At 32.3% G+C, this 27,602-nt stretch overlaps 2 protein-coding genes across 3 annotated transcripts; both read left to right on the forward strand.

Moving 5' to 3' along the window:
* The first annotated feature begins 7,786 nt into the window (after positions 1 to 7,786).
* On the forward strand, positions 7,787 to 11,961 carry LOC102578687 (receptor-like cytosolic serine/threonine-protein kinase RBK2). 2 transcript variants are annotated; one of them, XM_006358381.2, is made up of 8 exons: positions 7,787 to 7,970; positions 8,659 to 9,048; positions 9,743 to 9,994; positions 10,077 to 10,231; positions 10,383 to 10,462; positions 10,571 to 10,706; positions 10,964 to 11,113; positions 11,272 to 11,961. In XM_006358381.2, exons 2-8 carry the CDS (start codon positions 8,679 to 8,681, stop codon positions 11,449 to 11,451), a joined length of 1,323 nt encoding a protein of 440 aa, XP_006358443.1. In that variant the 5' UTR covers positions 7,787 to 7,970; positions 8,659 to 8,678; the 3' UTR covers positions 11,452 to 11,961. The 2 variants fall into 2 exon arrangements, with proteins under 2 accessions (XP_006358443.1, XP_015169414.1); XM_015313928.1 differs by having other exon boundaries at positions 7,787 to 7,956; positions 8,658 to 9,048.
* Positions 11,962 to 20,208: 8,247 nt separating this feature from the next.
* LOC107062821 (uncharacterized) lies at positions 20,209 to 26,570 on the forward strand. The gene is made up of 6 exons (XM_015313918.1): positions 20,209 to 20,305; positions 23,185 to 23,443; positions 23,524 to 23,828; positions 23,902 to 24,329; positions 24,516 to 24,776; positions 24,981 to 26,570. The coding sequence occupies exons 1-6, from the start codon at positions 20,209 to 20,211 to the stop codon at positions 26,568 to 26,570; spliced, it is 2,940 nt and encodes a 979-aa protein (XP_015169404.1).
* Positions 26,571 to 27,602: the final 1,032 nt, after the last annotated feature.

The following is a 27,602-nucleotide window of genomic DNA, read 5'->3' on the forward strand; positions in this document are numbered from 1 at the left end:
TTTCATATTAACTCTGAGGAAGGTTGCAGAGGGTCAATCGGAAACAGTCCCCTGTCCTATAAAAATAGGGACACGGCTATGTACATTTTACCTTTCTCAAATTCTAATTGTGAGATTACACTAGATCTGATATTGTAATTGAAGTTTTGATATTAGTAATGTGTAGTTGTGGTTGACAAATAAGGAGTGATAAGTAGAAATGTTCTTAAATTCTTAAGAAAAAGTTACAAGTATGAAAGCATATCTGTAAAGAAAAGGAATGACATATATGAAATGGAAAAGAAGTTAAACGGGTTTTGTTTTAGGAAAAATATTTTGAGTACTAAATAAAATTAATTTAAAGTACTCATGAAAATCACAAGTCCAGGCTGATCAACTTATGATTTTCGGGTCATTTTAATTTCATTGTCTTATTTTAACTTGACACATATTTAAAATGATAAAGAATACTTTTGAATCATATGTTTTTAAATTAAAGATATATAGAATGTATTAAATATCCTTAAATCTTGTGGTCATAGATTTGGAAAATTGAAATTAAGCCAAAAAAAGTTTTTTTTTATGGGGAGTATAAAAAAATACTTAGGGCAAACAAATTAAAATAAAATGAGTATTTTTTATGTTTACCAAACGCATAGATAAGCTTAAATTATATGTATGTTGACGAAAGGTAGCATGCCCATAGATTAACCCAAATGTGCAAATATATAAGTCTAAGTCATATTAACTTAAATACAACAATTTTTTATTTTACATTCCAAATTGAAATGATCATTCCAGTATCTTGAATAATTTTTTGTTTAGAATTACCTAGATTTTGTGGTATTATTTTATTAATTAGAGGAGGCAGATATTCATGAAATAAATTAGGTATGCACAGTAAAAAAAGAAGTCAAAAACACCAACTGTTGCTACTACAAGTAGTTAGTACAAAATTACTAAAAGATGTAGTGAATCTTTCTTCTCTTAATCAGATGTCTCAGATTCGAACTTTGAATATGAAAAAATCCTTGATAGAAAGTTCTTTTCCTCAAATAGGGTCATACGAGGTGTGATTTCAGAATAGTCGAAATTTAATACGAGTACCGAACATTGAGTGGATATAAAAAAAAAAGTAGTTAGTAGAAAAGCTGATGCAAGTCTTGTTAGGATTGGGCCAGCCATAGCTAACACCAATTCCATTCTTTGGAATTTTATAGTTGGACCTTCCTAATGGTAGGGAAAAGTCATAGTAGGTAATCATTTCTTATTTGAATGCTAATATGCAAATCTGTTTACTGTACAATGATTTATCAATGAAAAAGTCTGAATCAAAAAGCTGGATTTGAATTAATAGTGGGTTTAATTGTTGCATAATGCACTTTTCTTGGAACCTATAAAGATATTTTTGATACATTAATCTTTGTGCATTAATGGTGTAAAAGAAATTACACTATCAAAATCACTAGTTATAGGTAATTAATTAGTAACTCGATGAAAATAATAATTACTAACTTAGAGTTAATGGTAAAAAACCAACCTCTAAACCATCACAATATATGTCTAAATACAATTTTGAAATCTATGATCAAATGAGAACTTAAAAACTAAAGTCATATAAACATTACTAGGAGAATATTATAATTTGAATATATAATATTTATGTCCGACATAACATTTTATTATAACAAGAGCACAAGTTAAAGATCAACACAACCCCCAATATCTCCATCCTCACCTGTTTTCTTGTATTTGATGGAAGAACTACTTTTCGAGCCCAAATCACTTTGCTACATATCATGTGCAGTGGCCCAAGTTTACTACCTTTTCACTTGAATAGCTTAATAATATTCAAATTCAAACCAAATTTTAGCTAGTACAATCATTATCAATAATAATGTAACGATTGGTCAGGTCGTTTTGAACTCCAAGAATTTTTTCTGAAAATTTTAAATGGAAATTTTAAATTATTCATCAACTATTGTAATGAAATTTTTATTAATTATATTAAGGGAAAATTATATGGTTAAACAAATATATACTAGTTAATTAGTCATCATAGCTATAGTATTAGTTAATTACCACTCGCGATCAATATTCAATGATAATTATGTGGGCTGGGGTTTCGATTTTGTATAATTCGAAATTTGTATAACTTTTGTATAATATAATTTGTATAACTGTTTAAAATTCAGATGTATGTGTTTGTATAAATTCGTTACTTTGAGTTTATACAAAAATAACTCAATTATACAGTGTACCTATGAATTATACAAACTCACCCGCGAATTATACAAATGAGACAACTTAAATTGTAGCTACAGCCCGTAAATATGCAAACTATAGTTATGGAGTATAATTAAGTTTATTTTAGTAATTGTTTGCGAAAATTTATCTTAATTAATTTAATTGGTAATTAATAGATTAAGTCGATAATTTATTTGATATCTTACGCCACTTGATCCATATATTAGAATAAGTTAGTGGAAGCCGCAAGTTGAAAACGGAGACTACAGGTACTAATTGGGTTGGCTTACCGATTGATTGAAAATATAAATGCCATCACCACATGTATTTTTGAATCGTGACAAATAATATGTGTATATTTTACATCAAAGTATACACTTAATATACTTTTGTTATACATTAGATATACATTAACGATAATTATAAACAGTTATGGTTAGATGGGTGAATTATTTATTTCAGCAGTCTCATCTTTAGAACCCTTTTACTTAACAAAATTTGGATTAATCTTTAATACAGTAATTAGTGAAGTCAACTATTCATCAAATGAAACGTATAGATTAATCACTATGTGATGATGAATCTAATTAAAGCAAATTTGTATACTTGCTTACGCAAAAACCAATATTTAGCTTAGAAGAACTCTTTTAAATATATCCTTGATAATTAATTAATTATCCCAAGACGGCCTGGAGTTTGATAATAATCCAGGTGATATATAGTATAATTTTCAAAGCTAGTTACATATTTCTGACTATTTATAACCAAAAAAACAATTTGTTTACATTAATACAAGTTGTATACAATATATAGTGTTTAAAACGTGAGAAAATAAAGTAATTATCGACGTAGTTTAATTAGCTTTTAGTTTTCCGTCGACTTGGACGTGGTCAATTAGTTATATGTAAATTACATATTAGCAACTTGTAATTTATTCATTTAATTAGAACTAGTATTAGTGTAAATGGACAAAATGGTGGTCAAAATCAAAAGATTTTCCACTAATTGAGGCTAGCTAGCCACAATATATTGGTGAATTATATTTAATCATGACTTAAAACTCTAATTAGATGGATTACAATAACAACGCATTACGCATGCATCGTTTTACAATATCAATCACGTGAGAGACTAATATAATACTCATAATTAATCGATTTTAAATAGAGAAACTTATCAACATGAGCAGGCCAAACTTATTTGTTACTCCCTCGGTCCCAATTTATGTAACATATTTCATTTTTCGAGAGTCAAACAATTTAAGTTTAATCGGAAATTTACGCATGAAATCAATTTTTTTGAAATATATATTTGTATACTACGTAAAAAGTAATATAAGTCACAATAATTAATAGTCCAAAATAATTTTAAAATATATTGAAAATTTACAGTTAAAGATAGACTTGTTTGAATCTCGAAATTTGAAACATGTCACATAAATTAGGACGAAAGGAGTAATTAATAAATCTGGAAATGTAAAAAATCTATATATTGATTATGTATATTATATTTATATTATATTATACATAAATACATAAAATCAGATATTTACCAGTTATAAATCACCCAAAGAAATTGAACTATAATTATTCTATTAAAATATGCGTAGACACGTACACATGCTAGTTTGTAGATAAGTACATACTTTTACATGACCTTTTGGATTTTGTTACGACAATTCAAAGTAATGTAGCGCTATCATAGTCCACAAAAACATATTTTCTAAATTATTAGTCATAGAAGACAAAAATTTAATTGAATTTAAAGTGTTAAATATTAAATTTTTTATTATAATTTAAAAATAATGAAGAACTTAATATTAAAAATTTAATTAATTTAAAGTTTTAAATATTAAAAAAATTAAATATATAAAATTAAATAATTTGAGTAAAACAAGGACTATTCAATGCACGCGTGGTCATTATGCATATAATCTGTAGCTATGAGATTTTTTTAATTTTTCTTAACTATAATTGTTCATCCGTCATCGCTAATTCTTATTTTTCTTGTAGTGGAAAACAACCCTATATATGTTGACACAAATTATATTATATTATAGTGAGTTGAAAAATAGATGGGAAACAAAAAAGTGTCCTAATTAACATTGATATAACTTATACCAAAAGTCTAAAATCTTCATAGAAATCGATTGAAAGCAACGTAGATTCACTAAAGATGAATAATAACTAGGAAGTGTTGCTTTAGTAGGAGTAGTAAATAATTAATATTAGTCGTTTTAGCAAAGTTTGCATTCCACGTTTTCTTCTCTTTTTACCAATATATATATATATTTGATTATATATAATAATGTTGGAGTACTATACATTATAATAATTCACAAATAATCTTGCATCATGCATGGAAGAGACTGCTGCATCTTATCATGTTGCATGTAAGTTTCTATTGTTATTTTTTTTTATTATATATAGAATTCAAATGAAAGTAACCATGGAACAAGCCGTTTATCATTTCCATAAATTATACTGGTTTTGTTTCATTTTATGTACCACACTTTTTTATTTTTTTTAAAAAGAGTGACACATTTGTAATTTATTTGTAAACAATATAATTTAAGTTTTTCACTTTATTTCAATATGCATATTTTTGTAATCATAAAAATATTAAAGAGACATTGATAGTCTTCCACTGATTGCCATATCTTTCTTTCGATCCGTAAAATGTAAATTAAGTATTAATCTTAGATTCAATTTTATTCCAGAATAAAAAGTCGAAACATGATATATTAATATTACATGTTAAATTTTGTGTCGAATCAAATTTCATACACATAAATTTTAAAAAGGGGATCGGATTAGAGTATAAATTATTGTTGCAGTAAAATGTAGTGGAGATGATGATATGATGAGAAGTGAGAAGCAATCACAAAATTGCGTAGCAATATATAATATATATAATATATAGTTGCGTACGTGTGAAGAGGGATCAAGTTGAAATAATGATGGAAGTCATTTAGATTTGTAATTATCATATGACACGATGCTTTCCTCACAACCCAATACCTTTCTTCCTTTTTTAATTAAAAAAATCTAATCAATTGCAATCTTTTTTAATGACATAATACATAAATATGTCTTCTAATTTGGCTTTAGCTGATATTGATGTTCTCCAACTTTGGATATGCACAAGTAGACACTAAATTTGTATAAAAATTGAACAAGTAAATACACACGTCTTACATGGCATAATCCACATAGAATGTTACATAGGAGTTAGGACACAAAGGCGGATCTAGTAACACCTAAGGGGTGTCATGGGACACGGCTTCATTGGAAAAAAATGATACATATATAATTAAAATACAACAGAAAAATTAAGAATATATCATTTTGTGATAAATTTTGATACAAAAGTATGTGTAGTGCAGATGGTTAGTGCAACATTTGTCTATGTGAGGACCTACGTTCGAATCCTATATATATTTAGCACTATTCTTCTAATGAGATTGTTTCCAAAACAAAAAACTATCCAAGTGAAGTTGAAATGTTTTTTTATTTTATTTTTTGGAAAAGATATAATGGTATATGTGAATTGTGTTGTGTGTATATATACAAATGAAAAGGTGACTATCGCTTGCAAAAGATCTTGTGTACGCCACTGATAGGACAAAAAATTACCATTTATAAAATTGAACAATATGTAGACACCCATGACTTAGTAGGATTGTGTATTGGTCGGTTTGGTTCGGTTCGATTTTGAAGTTTATCGGTTATCGGTTTGTAGACATGTGAAACATTAAGAACCATTATTGGTTTATCGGTTATCAATTATTGATCATTATCGGTTTAACCGTTAAGATTTGACAAAAAAAATTAATGATTGAAAATCACTTAGAAACATGGTGACTTACAAATCAAATAAACCATGCACATGAGTTGATATATTGTATCTTGCTCAAAAATAACACTAACACATTATTGAATAACCGAAAGTTTGATATTGCCAGAAATAAAAATATGAAACTAAATCATAAGTCAAGGACTTTATATACCTAATGGTATAAACCTAATTTATTAATTTACTATCGCGTTATCGGTTAATCCGTTAAGAAAAAACTCAAACCATTAAGAACCGATAATCTAATAATAAAAATATCAAAACCATTAAATCAATAACTCATTACCAATAAATCAATTAAAATTATCGATTTTAATTCGATTTTAAGCGGTCATACCTCTTACTTTGCTTTTAAAAGCTTCCTTAGCTTGGATGCTTGTGACTCTGTAGGTCCTCATGATTATTAACGTTAAATTATTTAGCCTGAAATTTGATTATATATTAGGTCAATCAGTTGAATTGATTTGAATGAGGTCACAAAACGTAATTAATCCAAAGTATATTAGTTTTAAAAATAATGTAAATAAAGTAGTGTTAAACTCTAAATGATTGAAATAACGAATTGAATAATCAATAGTTAGAGTAATTAATTCAAACTCGAAACTATATTATAAAAGAAAAAAATTCGGCTTCAGTGGGTCAACTGCATTGAAATGAAAGTGTTTTTTTAAAAAAATAATCATTCAGTGTAAAATTCAAATGGATTGGATCATTTAGTGATGCGTAAATAAAGTTAGGTAATTTTTTATTGTAAAAAATGGTTTATTAGTGTTAATATAATAAAATAAAATTTTTAATGATTATTTATAAAAAATTGTAGCGTGTCTACTCTTCGCTTCCTCGAATCCAAAATAACAATGATTTAGACTTTAGGCTTAGACACCTGCATTAAGAAATTTGCTTTACTTTTTTTTTTTAAAAAAAAAAAGGTGTCTTGACTAAAATAATCTTAATTTTTTTTTAGATTGACATAAATGCCATAAAAATTAGGAATGTGTCGAAAATTGAATATCTTTTTCATTCTGTGAAACATCAATTTTAGATGCTAAAATTTCAATAATTTTGAACGGGATTGAGCCGTTCTTGAATATTTTTTTAAAAATTATTTTTTTCTCTTTTTTTTTTCCATTTAGTGTTCAATATCTGCATTAAATTCCGATTATTTTAGATTCGTGCCACGTAACAGCGCATTGGGATGGAAAAGCGCTCCCTACCAAGGTTTTCTCTTCTTATACCCATCCGATGTCGGATATCCACATTAAATCCCAACTATTTTACATTCGCGCCACATAACACTCCATTCAGGATGACGAAAGCGCTCCCTTTTCCTCTTCTTATATTCATCGAGCGTGTGCTACCCATATTAAAACCTAATTATTTTAGATTCACACCATATAAAACTATTCGGAACGGGAAAAGGTTCCCACCAAGGTTTTTTTGCTCTTATTATAGTGAAGTGACGTTTCTCGTTTTTTTGTATTTTTTTTCTTCGTTATTTCGAGTTTTGTTGGTTGGTGAGTAGTGGGGTAAGTTAGGCGGCTTGTTTGTGAAGAAAATACAACAATATCTAACCTATTTTGCGTGTTTCAAAAGAGTAATAATATAAAGTAGTATTACTCCCCTTCCTCAATTAAAACAAAAAATAAATAAATTTATAAACAAACCTTAAAATTAAAATTTGTAGCCAAAGTTTGAATTCTCCTTTATTTCAAAAAAATACTACTATTAGAAAAAAGACAAAAAGAAATATGTGAATATGAAATGTTCCTAAAACCCAGAAATATATTTAGCTCCAATTCCAATATCTCTATATTTAACTTTTCGACCGTTCACTTGTGTTGTGGAACTTTGTACTTCCTTCAACAAAATCTCTCTTCATCTTCTTTCTGGTATGTTATCATATATAATCTCTTACACCATTTATTAACAATTCTTGGAATTTGTGCTCTGTTTTTTTTCTTAGTTCTGTTTCTGGGTATTACTAGTTTTTTTTTTCGCATAGATACTTATTTTCCGTCTTTCTTGATATTAATTCAATATTTTGTAACTTTAATTTCGTGTCTAGTCAAACACCGTCATATAAAATGATTAAAGAAAGAAAGAAATGCTCCTTCTGTATTGTGGCTGTTTGGAATTTTGAAATTCAAAATTTTAAATTTTGATTGTGAATTCGAATACAGAAGCTTTAATTTTTTTTTTGAAATTGAGGTTTAAAGTAGTATAGATCATAGTAATTAACAATTTAAAATATTTAAAAGATATAGGAAGAGTTTTAGTCAAAATTCTTTTAGTTTGACTGTTCGAAATTTCAAATGTGTCATGTAAATCAGTAATAGTTTCTGGGAGATGCTCTGTTTTTTGTTTAATCATATGGATTTTGGCCTTGCTCTGTTCCTAAAGTTATGATTTTTTTTTCCTTTTTTTACTGCAATCTGTATTAGTTTCTTTGTTAATTATAGCGATTAGTCTTTTTATAAGCTTTAATTCTTGAATTTTTAACTCTGCATGGTATGAAAAATCATTATGTTGTTGGTTTTTAGTTCATTAATCCAACAAGTTTTTGCTAATTTATGGTAGATACGTATGAGCTTTAAGCCATGGAGAAAACAAAAGTGAATGCATTTTCTCCAGATACAGTTCTTGAAGACTTTTTGAGGACAGCAGAATCTGAATCAGACTCTTCGAAAGCCAGCACATCGGAATTTGATGGCTCGAAAAATCAAAGATCTAGTTCGAGATGGACTGGTTTTCTCGAGCTATTTAGAAGTAAATCGAAAGGACATATGACGAAAGATCCTTTAATTAGTTCTCTGAAACTGTCCAAAAGGTTCAGCAGAAGCATGAGAGAGACGAGTAGCGGTGACATGCCGAATTCTATCCTGGATAATGGTTTGAGCTATTTCAAACCTCAATGGAAACTTTTCACCCTATCTGAGCTTCAAACTGCAACCAATTACTTTCATCAAGGTTGGTCATCGATCTGCTCGAAATTTTAATACACCTCGAATCTTTGAATGTAGTGACTACATAGTTGTTGTTAAGTTTTAGTCATGTTAGTACGTTTAATTTAGGACCATTGTTTGCTAGGAGTGGCGGTCGAGTATAGGGTGGAGGGGGTTAGTAGGTTGTCGAGCGTTATTCTTTTTCGTCCGGGAGTATTAGTTTCATTTATATGTTTGCTTAGTCTTAAATCTATAGTACTACCTACTTTGTTTCTTCCATTTCGTTTATCTTATTATCTTGATATTGGTATTACAACTTCCTTTTCATCTCTTTTTGAGCCAAGGGTCTATCAGAAACCGTCTTTCTACTCTATAAGGTAGGGGTAGGGATGTCTGTGTATACTCTACCCTCCCCAGACCCCACCTATTGGGATTATACTAGTAGAGATTGTCGTTGTTGTTTGTTAGGAGTCTTTTGTGTTTGTTAAAGATTTACTAGTAGAAAATGTAGAGAACTTCTAGTGTTAGAGATTTGATTTTTATAATATTGGACTGAAACGGATTTAAAAAGGAGCGATACAAATTCATATAGCTGATACTAGCTTGCTTCGGATTGAGGCCTAGTGTTAGTAGTTATTGTTGTACAACTATTGCTAAATGAAAGAAGTTCCAATTTTGTAGTTTTTGATGGTGAAAACTTTGGCAATTCTTTACTGCAGAAAATTTGATAGGAAAGGGTGGTTATGCTGAAGTTCATAAAGGACGGTTACGAAATGGCCAGTTTATCGCGGTTAAGCGGCTGACAAGGGGACCACAAGATGAGAGAATAGGGGATTTCTTATCTGAGCTAGGTATAATGGCACATATCAATCATCCAAACACTGCTAAATTGATCGGTTATGCCGTTGATGGAGGACTCTTTCTTGTGCTTGAGCTATCTCCTTATGGAAGTTTGACCAATATGTTGCATGGTTAGTACGCTTCAATAGATCTTATGCATTATGTCGATCTTTTCTTCTGTTTTTTTTAACTCTATTCTACGATGTTTCACAGCATCGAAGAAGAAACTAGAATGGAAAATCCGGTATAAGGTAGCGATAGGGATAGCTAAAGGGATATTTTATCTTCATGAGGGTGGTCAAAGAAGGATTATCCATAGAGATATTAAGGCAGCAAATATATTGCTCACGAAGGACCTCGAACCTCAGGTATTCTAACTATTAGTAACATTTCTCTCCTAATTGTTAAGTTCTTTAATGAAATTACGAAAGTATACTCAAGGAAACAGAATCCCTTTTTTCTTATGTCCTACTTTTTAGGTATCGATAAAACTTGAAATACTTTCTGCTTTAAATTCAGATATGTGATTTTGGGCTAGCAAAATGGTTACCAGAGCGATGGACTCACCTCACTGTAGGAAAATTCGAAGGAACATTCGGGTGTGTACAACGTTTGGCCTTCCCTTACTTTCCTGCTTGTGATATAATGCTTCTAATTCTTGCGAGTTTGTCTTTCTAAAATGTTGTCATAAAACCTTGTGACTGCAGCTATCTTGCTCCCGAGTTCTTAATGCATGGCATAGTGGATGAAAAAACTGATGTTTTTGCTTTCGGAGTGCTTCTTTTGGAACTTATTACTGGACGTCGAGCCCTTGATTACTCACAGCAAAGCCTCGTCATTTGGGTATCCCTCGTTTCTTCACCATTGTTTTACGATATACACCAACTAAGCAAAAGAGTTTTTGCACTAATAACTGATGTGTAAAATAAGATAGTACCCTGCTACTACATGTTAAAATGCACTGATAATGTTAAAAAAGAAATGAAATTGCAATTGTAGTGCATATAAGTTATGTCCGTCATACGTTTGCCTCTTGCATAACTTATCCATCATTTTTATGTCGGGTAAACACGTTGAACGCTCTTTTTTGTTTATTCTAGGCTAAACCCCTGCTGAAGAAGAACAGAATCAGAGAACTCGCTGATCCTTCACTTGCGGATGACTACGACTTACTACAGATGAACCTCATGGTCTTAGCTGCTTCTTTATGTGTCCAGCAGTCTTCAATTAAGCGACCCCGAATAAATCAGGCAAGTTCTTGAAATTGTTTGATCAAATTTTAATTTTTAAGTAGAAACTGCATACATGTTTAATTGATTCTTGTCTTTTGACATTCTCCTATGTTCGCTCTTCCATCCGCCCTTACAATTGTGTCACTAGAATTAATCATAACTTTGGGTCGATACAGATTCTTCAGCTTCTAAGAGGCAACAGCGAAAGCCGGGATATAATCATGAGAATTAGAAAACCATCACATTGGAAGAGGTATTATGAAGAACTCTTTAACGCTGAAGAAAACAAAACGACTAGAGGGTTGAGTGGTTTAAGTCTGCAGGAACAAATAGCATTGGAAGTCTCTTTAAGATAGTGTGATGAATCGAGCTCGACGCTCAAATGCTTGTTTGGTTTGTTAAAACTGAAAAACATCTTATTGAAGAGTGAAGGAATTGGATTCAGTCAGTTTCTCCATCGTAATTATGGTACAACACGAAGTTGCACACTGGATCAATGCTTGTGTTGGTACGTGGAGGCAGATTTGGGACTGAACCCAAGTTGAACCTATTACTTTTGGATCGAACCATGTATATATTGATATTGTAAGAGTACGCTCATTTTGAACTTAGTGACTTTTAAGTCTTGGATTCGTCTCTGTTGGTACCTACCTCGAGAAAAGAAGCTTATAGCAAGAAAAAAACGTGATGGATCTTTGTACAATGCATCTTTGTGGTGAGATCAAGCAAATGAAATCATTGAGATGCAGATTTTTTTTTTTAGTTTTTATGACATGTAAATACTTACTATAATCAGAGATTTGTAGAGTATATTGTATTGAAATTATTTGTTAAATTTTGGTAGTTCTCTACTTCTTTTTACTGTATTTGTTTTCCCTTTAAGGGGAGACCTTTAAAATTCTTCTTAGAGATGAAAACCAACTTTATATTTGTGCAATTCTTTACCTTGCTCAATATTTTGTTTTTAATTATAGATGAGCCAAAATGGTCTTTTGATTAGATGATAATATGTGAAGTTACAAGTGTACCCGGTCTAATGGTTAATGAAGTGGTTGAAAACTTTAATTTCTCAGGTTCAAAATTCGGTAGAGATAAAAAAAATACTAGCTGATTTTTTTCATCTATCATAGCCTTGGTGGACAGAGTTACTTGTTGTCTGTGGGAGATGACAAATTTCCTATGAAATTAGTCAAGATGTGTGAAAACTGATTCAGATACGCGATGATCATTAAAATAACACTATGTGAAGTTAGAAGTTGGGTAGGTATGTCCTAAAAACAATCTTGGAGGATGATTTTCCATTTACCTCATAATGTAAAAATTCAACAATGTGAGAGAGATATTGTCCAACTGTCAATAAAATCTTGTATCTTAAATTAAACTTCACTTAATTAAAATTGTGAAGTGGCATTAACACACACCTATTTGGATGGTGGACCTACCACAATTGAAAGTGATTTTGTGTAACGCATATACTTCGTGTTTAATCCATTCTTTTAAAAAAAAAAGTAATATTTTAACTTTTCATAAGTCATATTTAAAACTATAAAATTAAATAATATTTTGATATATTCTACGTATCCTTAATTTAAAATATATATATATATATATATATATATATATTTCAATTTTAATTTGATATGTTATTTGATATTTATAAATAAATTACTGAAATATCGAAAATCAAAGTATATATTATTATATATAATACTAACAAATATACAACTTGGTATCAGTACAAAATCAAATGTTTAGACATTTTAAACTTTGATTACTTTATCTTTAATTGAAATGTCTTTTTTTTTCTTTATGATTGATTAACAAAGAGAATTGTTTGTACTTTCTTTTAAATAAATATATCTACACATATAAAGTAATTATATAATATAATTGAGATATTTTTTTTGAAAAATCAATCATAATTCTTTAGTATATCAATCATTCATTTATTTCATATATAATTAAAATTTATAGTTGATATTATTACTTTTACTAACTTTAAACCATTATATTGGATATAACAATTCCTTTCACATTTCAAATTTAACCAACGCCTACTTACCTTATTATTATCAATCAAATTTATTACTATATCATAGGATTATATTAAAAATGTAGTACATACTATTTATGTTTAATTTAACTAAAATTTGATCAATAAAAGTAAAAAAAAATACTGTAATAGTGTATTATTATAGTTTTATTATCACTTTTTGCTTATTTAGTAAGATTATAAAAAGAATTGAAACAATTTTCACAACTTATAAAAAAATTATGTTTATGTAGCAAAAAATACAATTTAAAATCCAACATTCATATCCAAAAATTAAAGTAATTTAATTTTGATCATTTCAAATCATGATTTCATCTCATGTGATGAAATTGAAAATTACCGAATCCAAGTTCAAATACATGTCATACCCGCCTCTATATAACGTACCATATCAAGTTCATTTTCACTGTCTTCCTCAATCCTCATAAGTACCAAAAATACTTATTGAAGAGTCACTGAAGTTGGAAAAACAGAGCCCCAAAAATCAAATAATGGCAAATGTAGAGAAGTTAGAGTCAAATTACATCTCTCTGGGTGATGTGAGTTTTTATTTTTATTCTTCAAGAAAAGGGTAATCCAGAAAAACAGAATTACAAAAGAAACAATCTTTATTTATTTTCTTTCATTTTTTTGGGGTTACCCAGAAAATAGAGTTCGAAAATATTCAATCGTTATCTATCATTAGTACCTTTTTCCCCCTTGTTTATGTTTGTTTTGCATGCATTTGATTTGTTTTTTTTTTCTTGTTGTTGAACACAAAAGTTCTTGGAAAATAAGTTTCTTGAGTTGTAGAAACTGCGAAATTAGAGTAGAGTTGAATGGTGTCCCATTTCTTTGAGGAGGCTGAAAAACTTCTAGATAACCTCATCACGTCTCTATGACTAGTAGTAATGTAACTTTAATTGAATCTTTAAAGAGACGGTTTCTATTATGATTCTGATTATTTATACAAGCAGAAGGAGGTTGCAGATTTTAAGCAAGTTGATATTGAAATCCTCTAGTTCAAGGATTGTTGTTCCAAGTATTTCATGTTTTCTTTATATTTTGGGATGTTAATAGGACGGGGCAAGTCTTGACCTGCAAAGATTTTGACTGCGCTAATAGAAGCAAAAGTGGTTATTTCCATGGCATTTGGACAACTAAGAGAAGACTAAATTTTCTTGTTTCAGTCAAGAATTGATTGACCTAGGTGGATTCTACTTTTGTCATTTGAATTTAGATATGATTATCTAGGGATTTTGTATAATTTTGTTCATGGTCGTTAGTATTTGAGTTCATTGTATGATTAGAATTCCCTCTTTTGTTTTGCAGTATCGGTGCACTAAGAGTAAATTGTCACAGACTTAGAGTCTCACTAAAGCTCCGTGCAATGCTTGACAACTTACACACAAATCTTTCAAGATCTTGTAAGCTCAAGTAAGCCCTTTAAAACTAAGATCGCTAAGAGAATAAAAAGAAAGACAAGATAGCGTTAAAAGAAGGCTTTGTATTGCTTTGTGGAAGATTGCTTACAACTTGTTGGATGATTTACAAATGAGAGCCCCTCTATTTATACTACTTCCTAGAGGGCTAAAGTGTAAATAAAAATTGCTACACAAGTCCTTACTTATTTACAATCTAGTTCCTCTTCTAGAATTCTCTACTAGTCTAGAGAATTCTAAAGTTTTCTAATATATTTTCTAAGGCATTCTAGAGTCTTCTAAGGAAATATTTAGGGAAATCTAGAGTTTTTCACTAACCTCTCCATAACTCTAGATTCTTCCTCCTAATTTTTATGCCAAATTTGAATGGCAAAGTGGCGGGTCATGACACTCTCCCCCACCTGATGCTGTGACGACCGCATCGCATTACTATTGTATGAACAATCGAGTCTTGTCTTCTCTTATGCTTGATCATCAGTTTATTGACTCGATCAATGCCTTTGTGTAGGTCCTCGGACATCACGTCTTTGTCCTCTTGCATAACTTTCCCTATACATGGTGGCGAAGTCCCTTTTGCACAATTGTCCTTTGTGGCACTCACATTGGTGGCTACGAATGTCGACTTCTTAAGGCCTCTCATGAGTTGCATGGCCGTTAGTCGAACTTATCCTTCCGTCGTTGATACTTTAACCAGGAGCACCATACATGACCAAGAGTCGTTGGAGATAAGGATCGATCACCATGTGACACTTCTGGAAGAACTCTTGCCGGAGAATTATGTTAAAGAGGTCTAAAAGAGCGACAATGAAGTTTGTTTTACCTTACCACTCACCAAGCGTGATGCTTACTCCATGCACGACTCTGCATACGGGAGTCACTGTCGCATTGATCGTCCTGATATGGGCGGTACTTGGACTGTAACTTAACCCCAATCTTGTTTCTGCCATTTTGGTCATGATGTTAGCATCTGCACCCGTGTCGACCATAACACGAGCAGGTCTTCCATAAATCGTGATATTGACATATTGTGCAACGCATTCTCTCGGCTTCCCTGGCTGCTTCGTGATGGCTTCGCATAGTCCTATCAATTCCAATTGTGTCGTCTCTGCACCTTGTCTTTACTCATATGCATCCTTTTCCTTCCGCTCTCACGGGATAACACCAAGGTTCTTTAGTTCAGGGCACCTTGGATAGCCATGTGGCCCACTGCATATGTAGCAACCATTTCTTTTGGAAGTTTCTGCCTTCTTTTCCATGACGTCCAGACTTCTTGCCATTGGACCTATAGGTATCATGATTCTTGGGATGTGGTCGTTGCTCTTTGATTTTTTTCATGATCTCCCCCACCTTGGTCATGACTACCTCTCATCTCATCTCCTCTAACTCTATCAGGCTTTTCATGCCTGAAGTTTGTCAAAGCATCAGCCTGCATGATGGCTTCATCGATAGTCCTCACCTGTCGGCATTTCAATTTTCTCCTTGCCCAATTTTACTCCCCATTCGTGAAGTGGAACAACATATCTTCATCCGTGAGGTTGAGAATCTGAAGCGTGAGTGTGGTGAACTCCTTACGTATGTGCGTATGCTGCCTGTCTGCTTCAGCTCCCTAAACTTGCGCTTCACCTCATAGATGACGTTGTTAGGGAAGAAAGTCTTCTTGAACTCTACTCGGAATTGCTCCCAAGTGTTGATTATGCAAAGTCCCTTCTGTATTTCTAACTCTTTACGCCTCCACCAAAGTATAGCCATCTCCGAAAGATACAACATGACGGTGTTGATCTTGTTTTCGTCGCTCTTCACTTGGATCTTGAAATAATTCTCCAAGTGCCATAGGAAATTCTCCACCTCTTGTGCATCACTGACGTCTTTGAACATAGGTGGCTTAGGAGCCTCGAACTTGGCCTCCCTATATCGATTGAACGACGATGATCCTCCAACTTTCACGCCCTCCTTGAATGCTTTCATCTCGATACCTCCATGGTCTTAATCGTGTTTAACGCCTCCATGAGCCGACACTCCAAAGAAATGATGACCTCCTTCATCTCAAACTCGGCACGCTGGCGGCCCTCCAACTCTTTACGAATGTTGTCATTCTCCTCAAGGGTGAAGTCCTCCAGAGTCTTGAACTTGCCATCGACCTCGTTCAAGTGCCTGCCTAATATCTCTACGGCCTGCCTCGTCATTTCAACCCTTGCGATTCACTCCTCTTCGAATGTGACGTCAATGGGCTCCTCATCACGGTAATCGTCACTTGCTTCGGCGGTTGAAGATGGGTGAGATGTTAGCGCCTCGCTTGATATAGGGTCGAGCAACATTTCCTCTCTATCCAGCATGACGTTGGTGGTGCTAGCAGCATTTACCACTACTAAAAAATTGTCAAAAGTGACGGATTGCGTCGCTTTTTTGGTCAAAAGCGACGCAATCAATCTCGTCGCTTTTTTTATTTTTAAAAAAGAGACGAAGTCCGTCGCTTTAATTAATTTTTAATTTTTTAGAATCTTGAAAAGCAACGGACAATGAGACGCCGTCCGACACTTTTTTGGAAATAAAAATTAAAAAAATCCAGAAAAGCGACGAACTAAAGGACCCTGTCCGTCGCTTTTCTGGGCTTTAAAAAAAATAAAATTCAGAAAAGCGACGGACAAAACCAACATGTCCGTCGCTTTTTTTGCAATTTTTTTGACAGCAGAAACTGCCAGCCTGCAAAAGCAATTCAATTCAGTCCAATCAAACATAAAACATTATAAAGAAGCTACACAAAATATAAAACAACAAACTTAAATTAACATTCAAAAATATATGAATCACAATTTAAAGACTTATAAAGTCTTTTCAAAATTCGTTTTCAAAATTACAAATAGTTCATAAAGACTATATTTTATCAAGATTTCTAAAGTTCAACCTAATAATTAGTTCATAAATTCTATGAATCAAGATTTTCTAAAGTTCACAACCTAAAGTTTAAAATCCCACAATAATTCAAGATTTCTAAAGTTCACAACCTAAAGTTCTAAAATCCTAAAATAATTCAAGATTTCTAAGTTTATAACCTAAAGTTCTAAAAATCCCACAATATTTCAAGTTCTCTAAAGTTCACAACTTGAAGTTCTAAAATCTTACAAAAATTCAAGTCTTCTAAAATTCATAACTTAAAGTTCTAAAATTCTACAGTAATTCAAAATTTCTAATGTTTTACAACCTAAAGTTCTAAAATCCTACAAAAATTCAAGTTCTCTAAAAGCTCACAACTTAAAGTTCTAAAATCCTACAATAATTCAAGATTTCTAACGTTCATAATCTTAAAAAGTTCTAAAATCCTACAAAAATTCAAGTTCTCTAAAAGCTCACAACTTAAAGTTCTAAAATCCTACAATAATTCAAGATTTCTAAAGTTCACAACCTAAAGTTTAAAATCCCACAATAATTCAAGATTTCTAAAGTTCACAACCTAAAGTTCTAAAATCCTAAAAGTAATTCAAGATTTCTAAGTTATAACCTAAAGTTCTAAAATCCCACAATATTTCAAGTTCTCTAAAGTTCACAACTTGAAGTTCTAAAATCTTACAAAATTCAAGTCTTCTAAAATTCATAACTTAAAGTTCTAAAATTCTACAGTAATTCAAAATTTCTAATGTTTTACACCTAAAGTTCTAAAATCCTACAAAAAATTCAAGTTCTCTAAAGCTCACAACTTAAAGTTCTAAAATCCTACAATAATTCAAGATTTCTAACGTTCATAATCTTAAAAAGTTCTAAAATCCTACAAAAATTCAAGTTCTCTAAAAGCTCACAACTTAAAGTTCTAAAATCCTACAATAATTCAAGATTTCTAAAGTTCACAACTTAATTAAAGTTCTAAAATCTTACAAAAATTCAAGTTCATATCTAACTTCTAGAATTTCTAAGTTCAAGAATTTCCAATTTCAAGAATTTCTAAGTTCAAGAATATAATTCAAGTAACCCAATTTTCAACAACAATATTTTTATATATTAGAAGAGAGAGTTTCAACATGTCAGCTTGGTGACATTAGCTGAAAGATTAAGGATATAATGGTATTTTGAAAGACCAGTTTGTTAAGAGATTGTATTTTCAGCTTAAATTTTTAGACCACATCAACAACTACATAGAAGGCCCATCGTCTTTTGCTAAATTACATATGATGCCATTCAAATGAACTATCATTGAATATGGTGGGACCCATAGAACTACACACGTAACGTAACTACATAAGACATGTGGACTTGTGGCCAGTCTGTGCTCCCTCAACTTTTGCCATAGAATACTTTTGAGCCATTTTATTTATGAAATGTCCATGAAATTCGAATTGGTCCTAAATAAAAAAAATTCAAGAATGAAATATTATTAATTCAGATTGAAAATAGTATATATATATATTTATTGAGGGGTTATATTATATTAAGGAAATTACTAATATTAAAGATTAACTAATGGTCTTATATGATTTATAATATGTTAATTACAAATATTACATAGTAGAAATAATAATAAAATAATCAAAATTAAAATAGAGAGTATGGATAGTAATTCTCCAAACTTCTCTATAGATGAAGAATAGAGAGTAAATTAGAGAATGATTGGAGAGCGAATTCTCTATTTTACTCTCCAAATATAGAGAATAGAGAGTAAAATAAAAATGGATCGGAGATAGTTTTATAGGTTTTTTGATTGATAAATATGATATTTAAAATCAAATTATGATTAAATATAAATAATAACAATGAAAAAGGTAATAGACTCCTTACATTTCGGAGAGAATTTCTCATGATTGAAAAACATCTTCCTCTACTATATTATATTTTTAGATGAAAAAAAAAAAGAAGAAAAAAATACAACATTATACTTTTAGATAATTGAGATTTAAAAATTTAATTTGAATAACAATAATATATAGAATTTATAAAAATAAATTATGCAAAATTTTATCTTAATATTTTGTATTTAAATTTTTATAATGTTGGGCCCGTGTCAGGCCATTTTTTTCTAGTAATACATATAAGCACAAATACAATGGCAAATTGAAAAATTCAACTAATCTCTAACTTCTAGCTTCTAATTATTTGTTAGTTCTAACTTCTAATACTTAATTTACAATCATATTTTAAAATCCCCTAATTTTTCTAACTTCAACTTTCAAACTTACTAAATTCAAGTACTTCTAAGTTGGAAAATTCAACTAATCTAATTTCAACTTTCATATACTATCCATTATTTTTCTAACTTCAAAGTAATCTAACTTTGATATACAATTGAATGTTTTTCTAACTTCAACCGTCAAACATACTAAATTCAAGAATTTCAAGTTGGAAAATGCAACTAATCTAACTTCTAACTTTTTAACTTCTAACTTCTAATTATTTGTTAGTTCTATCTTCTAATACTCAATTCACAATCATATTTAAAATAAACCCCAAATTAGAAGAAAACCCTAAAATAAAAAATCCCCAATTCTCTACCTAACTAACAATAATCAAATATACAAATTAACAATTGAATAGAACAATTCATCAAACTAAAACAATGTACTAATTTATAACAAATCAAATATTACTAGAATTAAAAAAAAAACTAAAATTAAACTGTAACCTTAACAAGCTAAGAAAAAGAGGCAGTGGGGACGATGGGTGGGCCGACGGGACAAGGCAGCTGCGGGACTAATGCTCAAGGAGAGAAGGGCGATGGCGGCGTGGGGTGGCGTGGGGCAGCGGCGGCGTTTGGTTTTAGAGAGAAGGGAGAGAAAGAGAGATGGGAAAATAGGGGGGGAAACCCGCTTTTGGTTCAACATAATTTAAAAAAAGCGATGGACAATGTCTCTTTGTCCGTCGCTTTTTTAAAAAGCGACAAACTAAGAGATGCCGTCCGTCGCTTTTTAAAAATATTTGACTAGATATTTTGACCAAAAAGCGACGGACTAAGAGATGTCGTCCGTCGCTTTTTTAAAATGTTTGACTAGATCTTTTGACCAAAAAGCGACGGACTAAGAGATCCCGTCCATCGCTTTTTAAAAAAAAACTAATTAATAAAATAAAATAAATTTAAAACGACGGACAACGTGGTTATTGTTTAATTTATAAATAATTATTTTTATTAAAAAGCAACGGACGGCGTCTCTATATATATTAAAGAAATAATTATTAATTATATATATATTTAGCGCAAAAATCCGCGAAAAAAGTGACGGACTAAGAGATGCCGTCCGTCGCTTTTTGTAAAATAAATTTAAAAATAATTACTTTTATTAAAAAGCGACGGACAGTGTGGCAAATGGCGTCGCTTTTTGGAGCGACGCAATCCGTCGCTTTTTTGTCAGTCGTTTTTTGGTAGTTTGTTAGTAGTGTACGTCTCTTTCGTTAGTCATTTCCTTAGTGCCAAATATTTGCTTTGATACCACATTGTCACGGACTTAGAGTCTCACTAAAATTTCGTGCGGCATTTGACAACTTACTCATTAATCTTTCAAGATCTTTTAAGCTCAAGTAAGCCCTTTGAAACTAAGGTCGCTAAGAGAATGAAAAAAAAAGACAAGAGAGCTTTGAAAGAAGGCTTTGTATTGCTTACAACTGATTGAATGATTTACAAATGAGAGCACCTCTATTTATATTACTTTCTAGGGGGTAAGTGTAAATAAAAATTGCTACAGAAGTCCTTACTTATTTACAATCTAGTCCCTCTTCTAGAATTCTCTGCTAGTCTAGAGAATTCTAAAGTTTTTAAAGATATTTTCCAAGGCATTCTAGAGTCTTCTAAGGAAAGATCTAGGGAATTCTAGAGTCTTCCACTAATCTCTCCATAACTCTAGATTTTTCCTCCTTATTTTTATGTCAAATTTGAATGGCAAAGTGGTGGGTCATGACAAAAGGGTGTCATGAATGCTTTCAGAATTTTTTGTCATATGAAGAGCCTTGACGGGTGAGTCTTGTGTTATGCTCTTTATGTTATCCAATTTGTATTTTAAAGCAATACTACTGATAACAAAACTTTGTAGAAATAATAAATTCTAAAGTTTAAATCACGTAGTGAAAACAAAAATCAATTAACAGAAAATTAATTGTAACACGCCAGAAAATTTTGAGCTAAGACTCGAACCATCCTTCGTTATGAGTAGGATTTTATCAAGGAATTTAAAATTTTTCTTAAGTAGTAATGTCAGGTCACTAGATGTAGTACCTTGAGTTCCAAAAAGAAGTGTTGATAATTACATATTTTTGAGTTTGTCAGAAGAGTCCACCGACTATTTTGGTCTTACATTAGTTTTGATATCTTTTTGGAATATGAACAAAGAAGAGAAGATAGGCTCATTACATTCATAAAAAAAGATATGAGAATTTACCTTAAGTAATTTAGCGATTTAGCGTGAGAGTCAAATAAATCGAAAGATTCATGTTTGGTTCGGGAAGGGATTATGGAATTTTGGAATGAAATGGAAAAATAGTCTACTTTCATTAAGTGATTTAGGAAATATCTTTGAATTACTTCCAACTCCACCGAGTTTGCTCAGTTTCGAATTGGTATGAGGGAGATATGTCCATTCGAAGTTGAGTTGTCTAGACAATGAAAGTCAAAACTGGATTTTAGAAGGGTATTATGGTCTTTTCACTAGCCAATTAATTAGATTCATTTTTGGTAATTAAGTTGGGGACAAAACTGATTGGATTCAGTTTACGCTTCATAAAAATAAGTTAGGGTTTTGAGAGAAGAGAAAAGAAGAAGAGAAAAGAGAAGAGGAGCAAGCGTTCATCAAGATCCTTGCATTTTGTTGCGGATTTTTGCCATGGGCTTGATCCCTAAGAGGTATGTAAGCTTCAATAGCATTGGGTTCATTCACCCACACACCAAACATGTTTATTTCAATATGATTTTCGTCCTAAAAGATTGAGACTTTGATGTTCTTGAGTTGTATTCTTGAATTGGGCTGAGATTGAGGAGTTCTTGAAAGTTTAAGGTCGATTGTTAGAATTGTTTTGAGTTAGAATCTTGTGTACATGTGCTGGATATCTGAATCTAAAGAGGAATTGAGAAAAAGAACCAAGTTTAGGCGAATTGGGGTGAGAAATTATTCCCCTCTAGAATCCGAGGTTTGAATTGGAATATATCCTTCAAGGATAGAACGATTCTATTCACCAGTGTATTGATACCCAAAACAATGGTGTCAGCGAGCTACTCAACAGAAGTAAAGTACACTATTAAATAATATGGTGGTTTAAAATTAGAATTGGTTGAGTCGGTTAAGTAGTCACGTGAAAGTTGTTATACCCACTTGTAGAGTACAAAGTTAGTTACAATAATTGTGATGTATAGATAGTTGTAACTTGGATCTGGTTCATAGATGAAAACACTCTTTATTCTTCTTCTTACTCAAAATGCTCTCTATGATGTAGTCAATAAACTATTAATATGGTTTAACATGGTATCAGAGCCCAGATCGTGAAGGATCGATCTGCGTAGAAGAAAATAAGAACAAGTGAAGGAAAAGCTACTAAAAGAGGCATCAATGCCGACAGATGAAGCAACATCAATGGCAGAAAATAAAGTCACATCTCTGAATCACAACATCCACTTTATCTTCAAGCATCTGATGCACCTTGAGTGATCTTAGTCCCAATCAAGCTAACAGGACCAGAGAATTATGCCTTGTGGAGTCGCTCGATGAAATTGGCTCTTAGAGGAAAAGGAAAACTTGGATTCATTGATGAATCGTGTAGGAAGACAGCTTTCAAAGGAGCACTGGAAGAACAATGGGAAAAATGTAATGCAATCGTGTTATCACGGATTGCGAGTACTGTTACAAGTGAATTACTGCTAAGGATCATATATGCTTCAAACGCGAAAAAAGTTTGGGAAGACTTTGAGGAAAGGTTTGATAGATCAGATCTAACGCAAATTTATCATTTGTGGTCTGAAATTACTCTGTAACTTCATACTACTCGAAGCTCAGGGATTTGTGGTCTGAATTGGATGTGATGATCCCATCACCAGGTTGCAATTGTGAGGATTCAACAGCCTATGTGGGACATTTAAGATCACAAAGACTTCTACAATTTTTAATGGGATTGAATGAGAGTTTTAGCAGTATTAGAAGTAACATTTTGGCTAAGAAGCCAGTAATAACTGTGAATGAGGCATATGCAGTAGCAGCACAAGAAGAAAGTCAAAGAGCATTGGGAGTTTCAGAGAGAACAAGAGATCCTTTAACTCTCTTAGCAAAAAGCTCAGGAATACACTCCGAGGCCAAAGAAGTTCGTGCCTCCTAGTACAATATGTGGTCATTGTGGATTTAAAGGCCACTATAAGATTGATTGCTACAAATTGGTAGGATATTCACCAGGATTTCAAAGTAAAAGAAAAGGAACTGATGGTTACAAGAATGACTACAAAGCAGCTGAAGGTTTTAGGCCTGACTTCAAACCAAATGCACACTTCACAAGGAATGTTGATGACTTCAATGGTAGAGGAAAGCAAGCTGAAGGTGCACATTTCACAAGGAATGCTGATGATTTCTATGATAGAGGAAAGCAAGCTGAAGGTCACATGACACCACCTCAATACCAAGATCTGGTAAACAAGATGGATAGAGCAGGAACATCAGATTGTGTTGCTAATATGTCAGGTATGGCTTCTTTAAACTCAAAACCAAGTAGAGTTTATGAATGGATAATTGATAGTGGAGCTACACACCACATCACACCTAATGAAGAGTTGATGACTGCTATTAGAAGAATACAAGGAAATAACAGTGATGGAGTACAAGTTCCAACAGGAAGTAGATGTGATATCAAAGAAATTGGTACTGCATAGGTTCTAGAGGATCGTGAACTTAGAAATGTCTTGCATGTGCCAGACTTCAAATTTAGTTTGTTGTCAGTGTCGAAGTTAACCAGGGAACTATCTTGTACAGTGTGTTTTTTCTCTGATTTTTGTGTCTTTCAGGGACTCTATGATGGCAAGGTGTTGAGGATTGATAAAGAGAGGGAAGGATTGTACATTTTGAAAAAACAAATAAAGTCACCAGTGCAGGCTATGGCTACTGCAAATTTGAGTGGAGATGCAACATTATGGCATTTGAGATTAGGACATGCGTCAACTGGTATTTTACAGCATATTCAATCACTGAAGCATTTATCAAACAAGAATATACAACATGAATGTGAGATTTGTCCTCTAGCAAAACAATATAGATTACAGTTTCCTGTTAGTGAAAGCAGAACATTCAAAGCATTTGAAATAATTCATGTAGATGTTTGGGGGCCATAAAAGAAGCCTACTTTTGATAAAAAGCACTATTTTGTTACTATTGTTGATGACTATAGTGGATACACCTGGTTATGCCTCATTCACTCTAAAAGTGAGGTTATTGTAGTGCTCAAAGATTTCATTGCCTTAATAAAAAATCAGTTTGGTTTGTCTGTGAAAACCTTGCGATCTGATAATGGTACTAAGTTTTTCAACTCTTTTGTAAATGATTTGCTTGCTTCTCAAGGCATTATACATCAGAGTAGTTGTGCATACATCCCTCAACAAAATGGCAAAGTAGAGAGGAAACACAGACACATCTTGGAGATGGCAAGGGCTTTGAGATTTCAAAGTTGTCTCCCAATTCATTTATGGGGTGAGTGTGTTAGGACAGCTGTGTATTTGATTAATAAGATACCTACTGAAGTGCTTGGAGGTAGATCACCTTATGAGATGTTATTGAAAAAGGTTCCTCGACTTGATCATTTAAGAATTTTTGGGTGCTTATGTTATGCAGCTCAATTGCCAAGAGGGGATAAGTTTGCTCCTAGAGCCAGAAAGACAATCTTTCTTGGTTATTCTGAAACTCAAAAGGGTTATGGGTTATTTGATTTAGTTGATAATGTTTTCTTTGTGAGTAGAGATGTAACTTTCAGAGAATCCACATTCCCTTACCAAACTGAACCTGCTGAACCTACTTCTACTGATCTTAACATGTTTGAACTACAAAATTCAGATTATCTTTCCCCCCGACTCATTAATTCTTCTGATCATCCTACTGAATACAACACTACTCCTATTCCTGATCTTATTCTTGAGACCAGTCCTGCTTCTATTCCTGAAGATATTCCCACAACTGATGTCTTACCTTCATTACAACCTACAGAAAAATTTCTCCCAATTACAGATCAGTCTAAGTCCAGACCTTCTAGAACTATTAAACCTCCTAGATGGTTAAATAATTTCATCACTACTTCTAAAGCTAAGCCACCATCTGCCAGTTGTTCCTATCCTATTTCTGATTCCTTCCAATACTCACATTTGTCCCCTCTTTACCAAGCATACTTGGGTTCCTTCTCCCCTCAAGTTGAACCAAAAACCTTTAGAGAAGCATCTCAAGATTCTAAATGGATTGCAGCTATGACTGATGAACTTTGTGCCTTGGACAGTAATCACACTTGGGAGGTGGTTGACTTACCACCAGGCAAACAAGCTATTGGCTCTAAATGGGTGTTTAAAATAAAGCATAAGGCTAATGGGACTGTTGATAAATACAAGGCAAGATTGGTTGCTAAAGGATATACACAAAAGGAGGGGTTAGATTATCATGAAACATTCTCCCTTGTTGCTAAGATGATAACAGTGAGAACTATAATCAGTGTTGCAGCATCTAAGGACTGGCTTTTGATTCAAATGGATGTTAATAATGCATTCCTTCAAGGTGATTTACATGAAGAGGTTTACATGTCGTTACCTCAAGGTTTCCACAGACAGGGGGAGACTAGAGTGTGTAAGCTGTTGAAATCTTTGTATGGGCTGAAACAGACTTCTAGACAATGGAATATCAAATTATCTACTGCCTTGTTGGAAACAGGATACATTCAGAGTTCACATGACTATTCCTTATTCACTAAACAGTATGGTAATGACATAGTTGTAATTCTAGTTTATGTTGATGATTTAATGATCATAGGAAACAACCAACAACTGATAGATGATGCTCAGAGACACTGCATAGCAAGTTCAAAGTGAAAGACTTGGGGCAGCTCAGGTATTTTTTAGGGATTGAAGTATTGAGGTCAGAAAAAGGGATTCTACTTAACCAAAGAAAGTATATTTTGGAATTACTCTTCACAGTAGGAATAACAGGAGCTAAGCCAACTTCCACTCCCATGGAAATGAATGTAAAGCTTACTACACTGGAGTATGACTCAGTAGTTGGAGGTGTTGAAGATCATGTGTTAAGTGATGTTCACAGTTATCAACAATTAGTTGGGAAACTAATCTATGTGACCATCACCAGGCCTGATATGTGTTTTGCAGTCCAAGTCCTCAGTCAACTCATGCAACATCCCAAGAAGTCATATTGGGATGCAACATTGAGAGTTCTCAGATATCTCAAACAAGCACCTAGGCAAGGGGTGTTATTCACAAGAGGACCTATCACAAGCTTGACAGCATACTGTGACTCAGATTGGGCAGGTTGCCCTAACACCAGGAGGTCAGTGACAGGGTATGTAATTCAACTTAGAGATTCTTTAATTTCATGGAAGTCAAAGAAGCAACATACTATCAGTAGAAGCTCAGCAGAGGCTGAATACAGGAGCATAGCAGGCATAGTAGCAGAAATTATTTGGCTAACTAGATTATTAAAGGACCTAAGGGTAGACATTACTACTCCAGTCAAACTCTGTTGTGATAGCAAGACAGCTATGCAGATTGCTATCAATCCAATCTTTCATGAGAGGACTAAACATATCGAGATTGATTGTCATTTTATAAGAGAGAAGATCAAAGATGGCTTGATCAAGCCTGAATATGTGGGGACCAAATCTCAGCTAGCAGATTTACTTACAAAAGGTCTAGGGATTGTACAACATCAATTTCTTCTTTCCAAGCTAGGAGTCCTTGATGTCTTCCATCCTAGCTTGAGGGGGAGTATTAAATAATACGGTGGTTTATAATTAGAATTGGTTGAGTCGGTTAAGTAGTCACGTGAAAGTTGTTATGCCCACTTGTAGAGTACAAAGTTAGTTACAATAATTGTGAAGTATAAATAGCTGT

The sequence above is a fragment of the Solanum tuberosum genome, unplaced genomic scaffold (genome assembly GCF_000226075.1).
Source record: "Solanum tuberosum cultivar DM 1-3 516 R44 unplaced genomic scaffold, SolTub_3.0 scf00263, whole genome shotgun sequence".
Taxonomy (NCBI): Eukaryota; Viridiplantae; Streptophyta; class Magnoliopsida; order Solanales; family Solanaceae; genus Solanum; species Solanum tuberosum.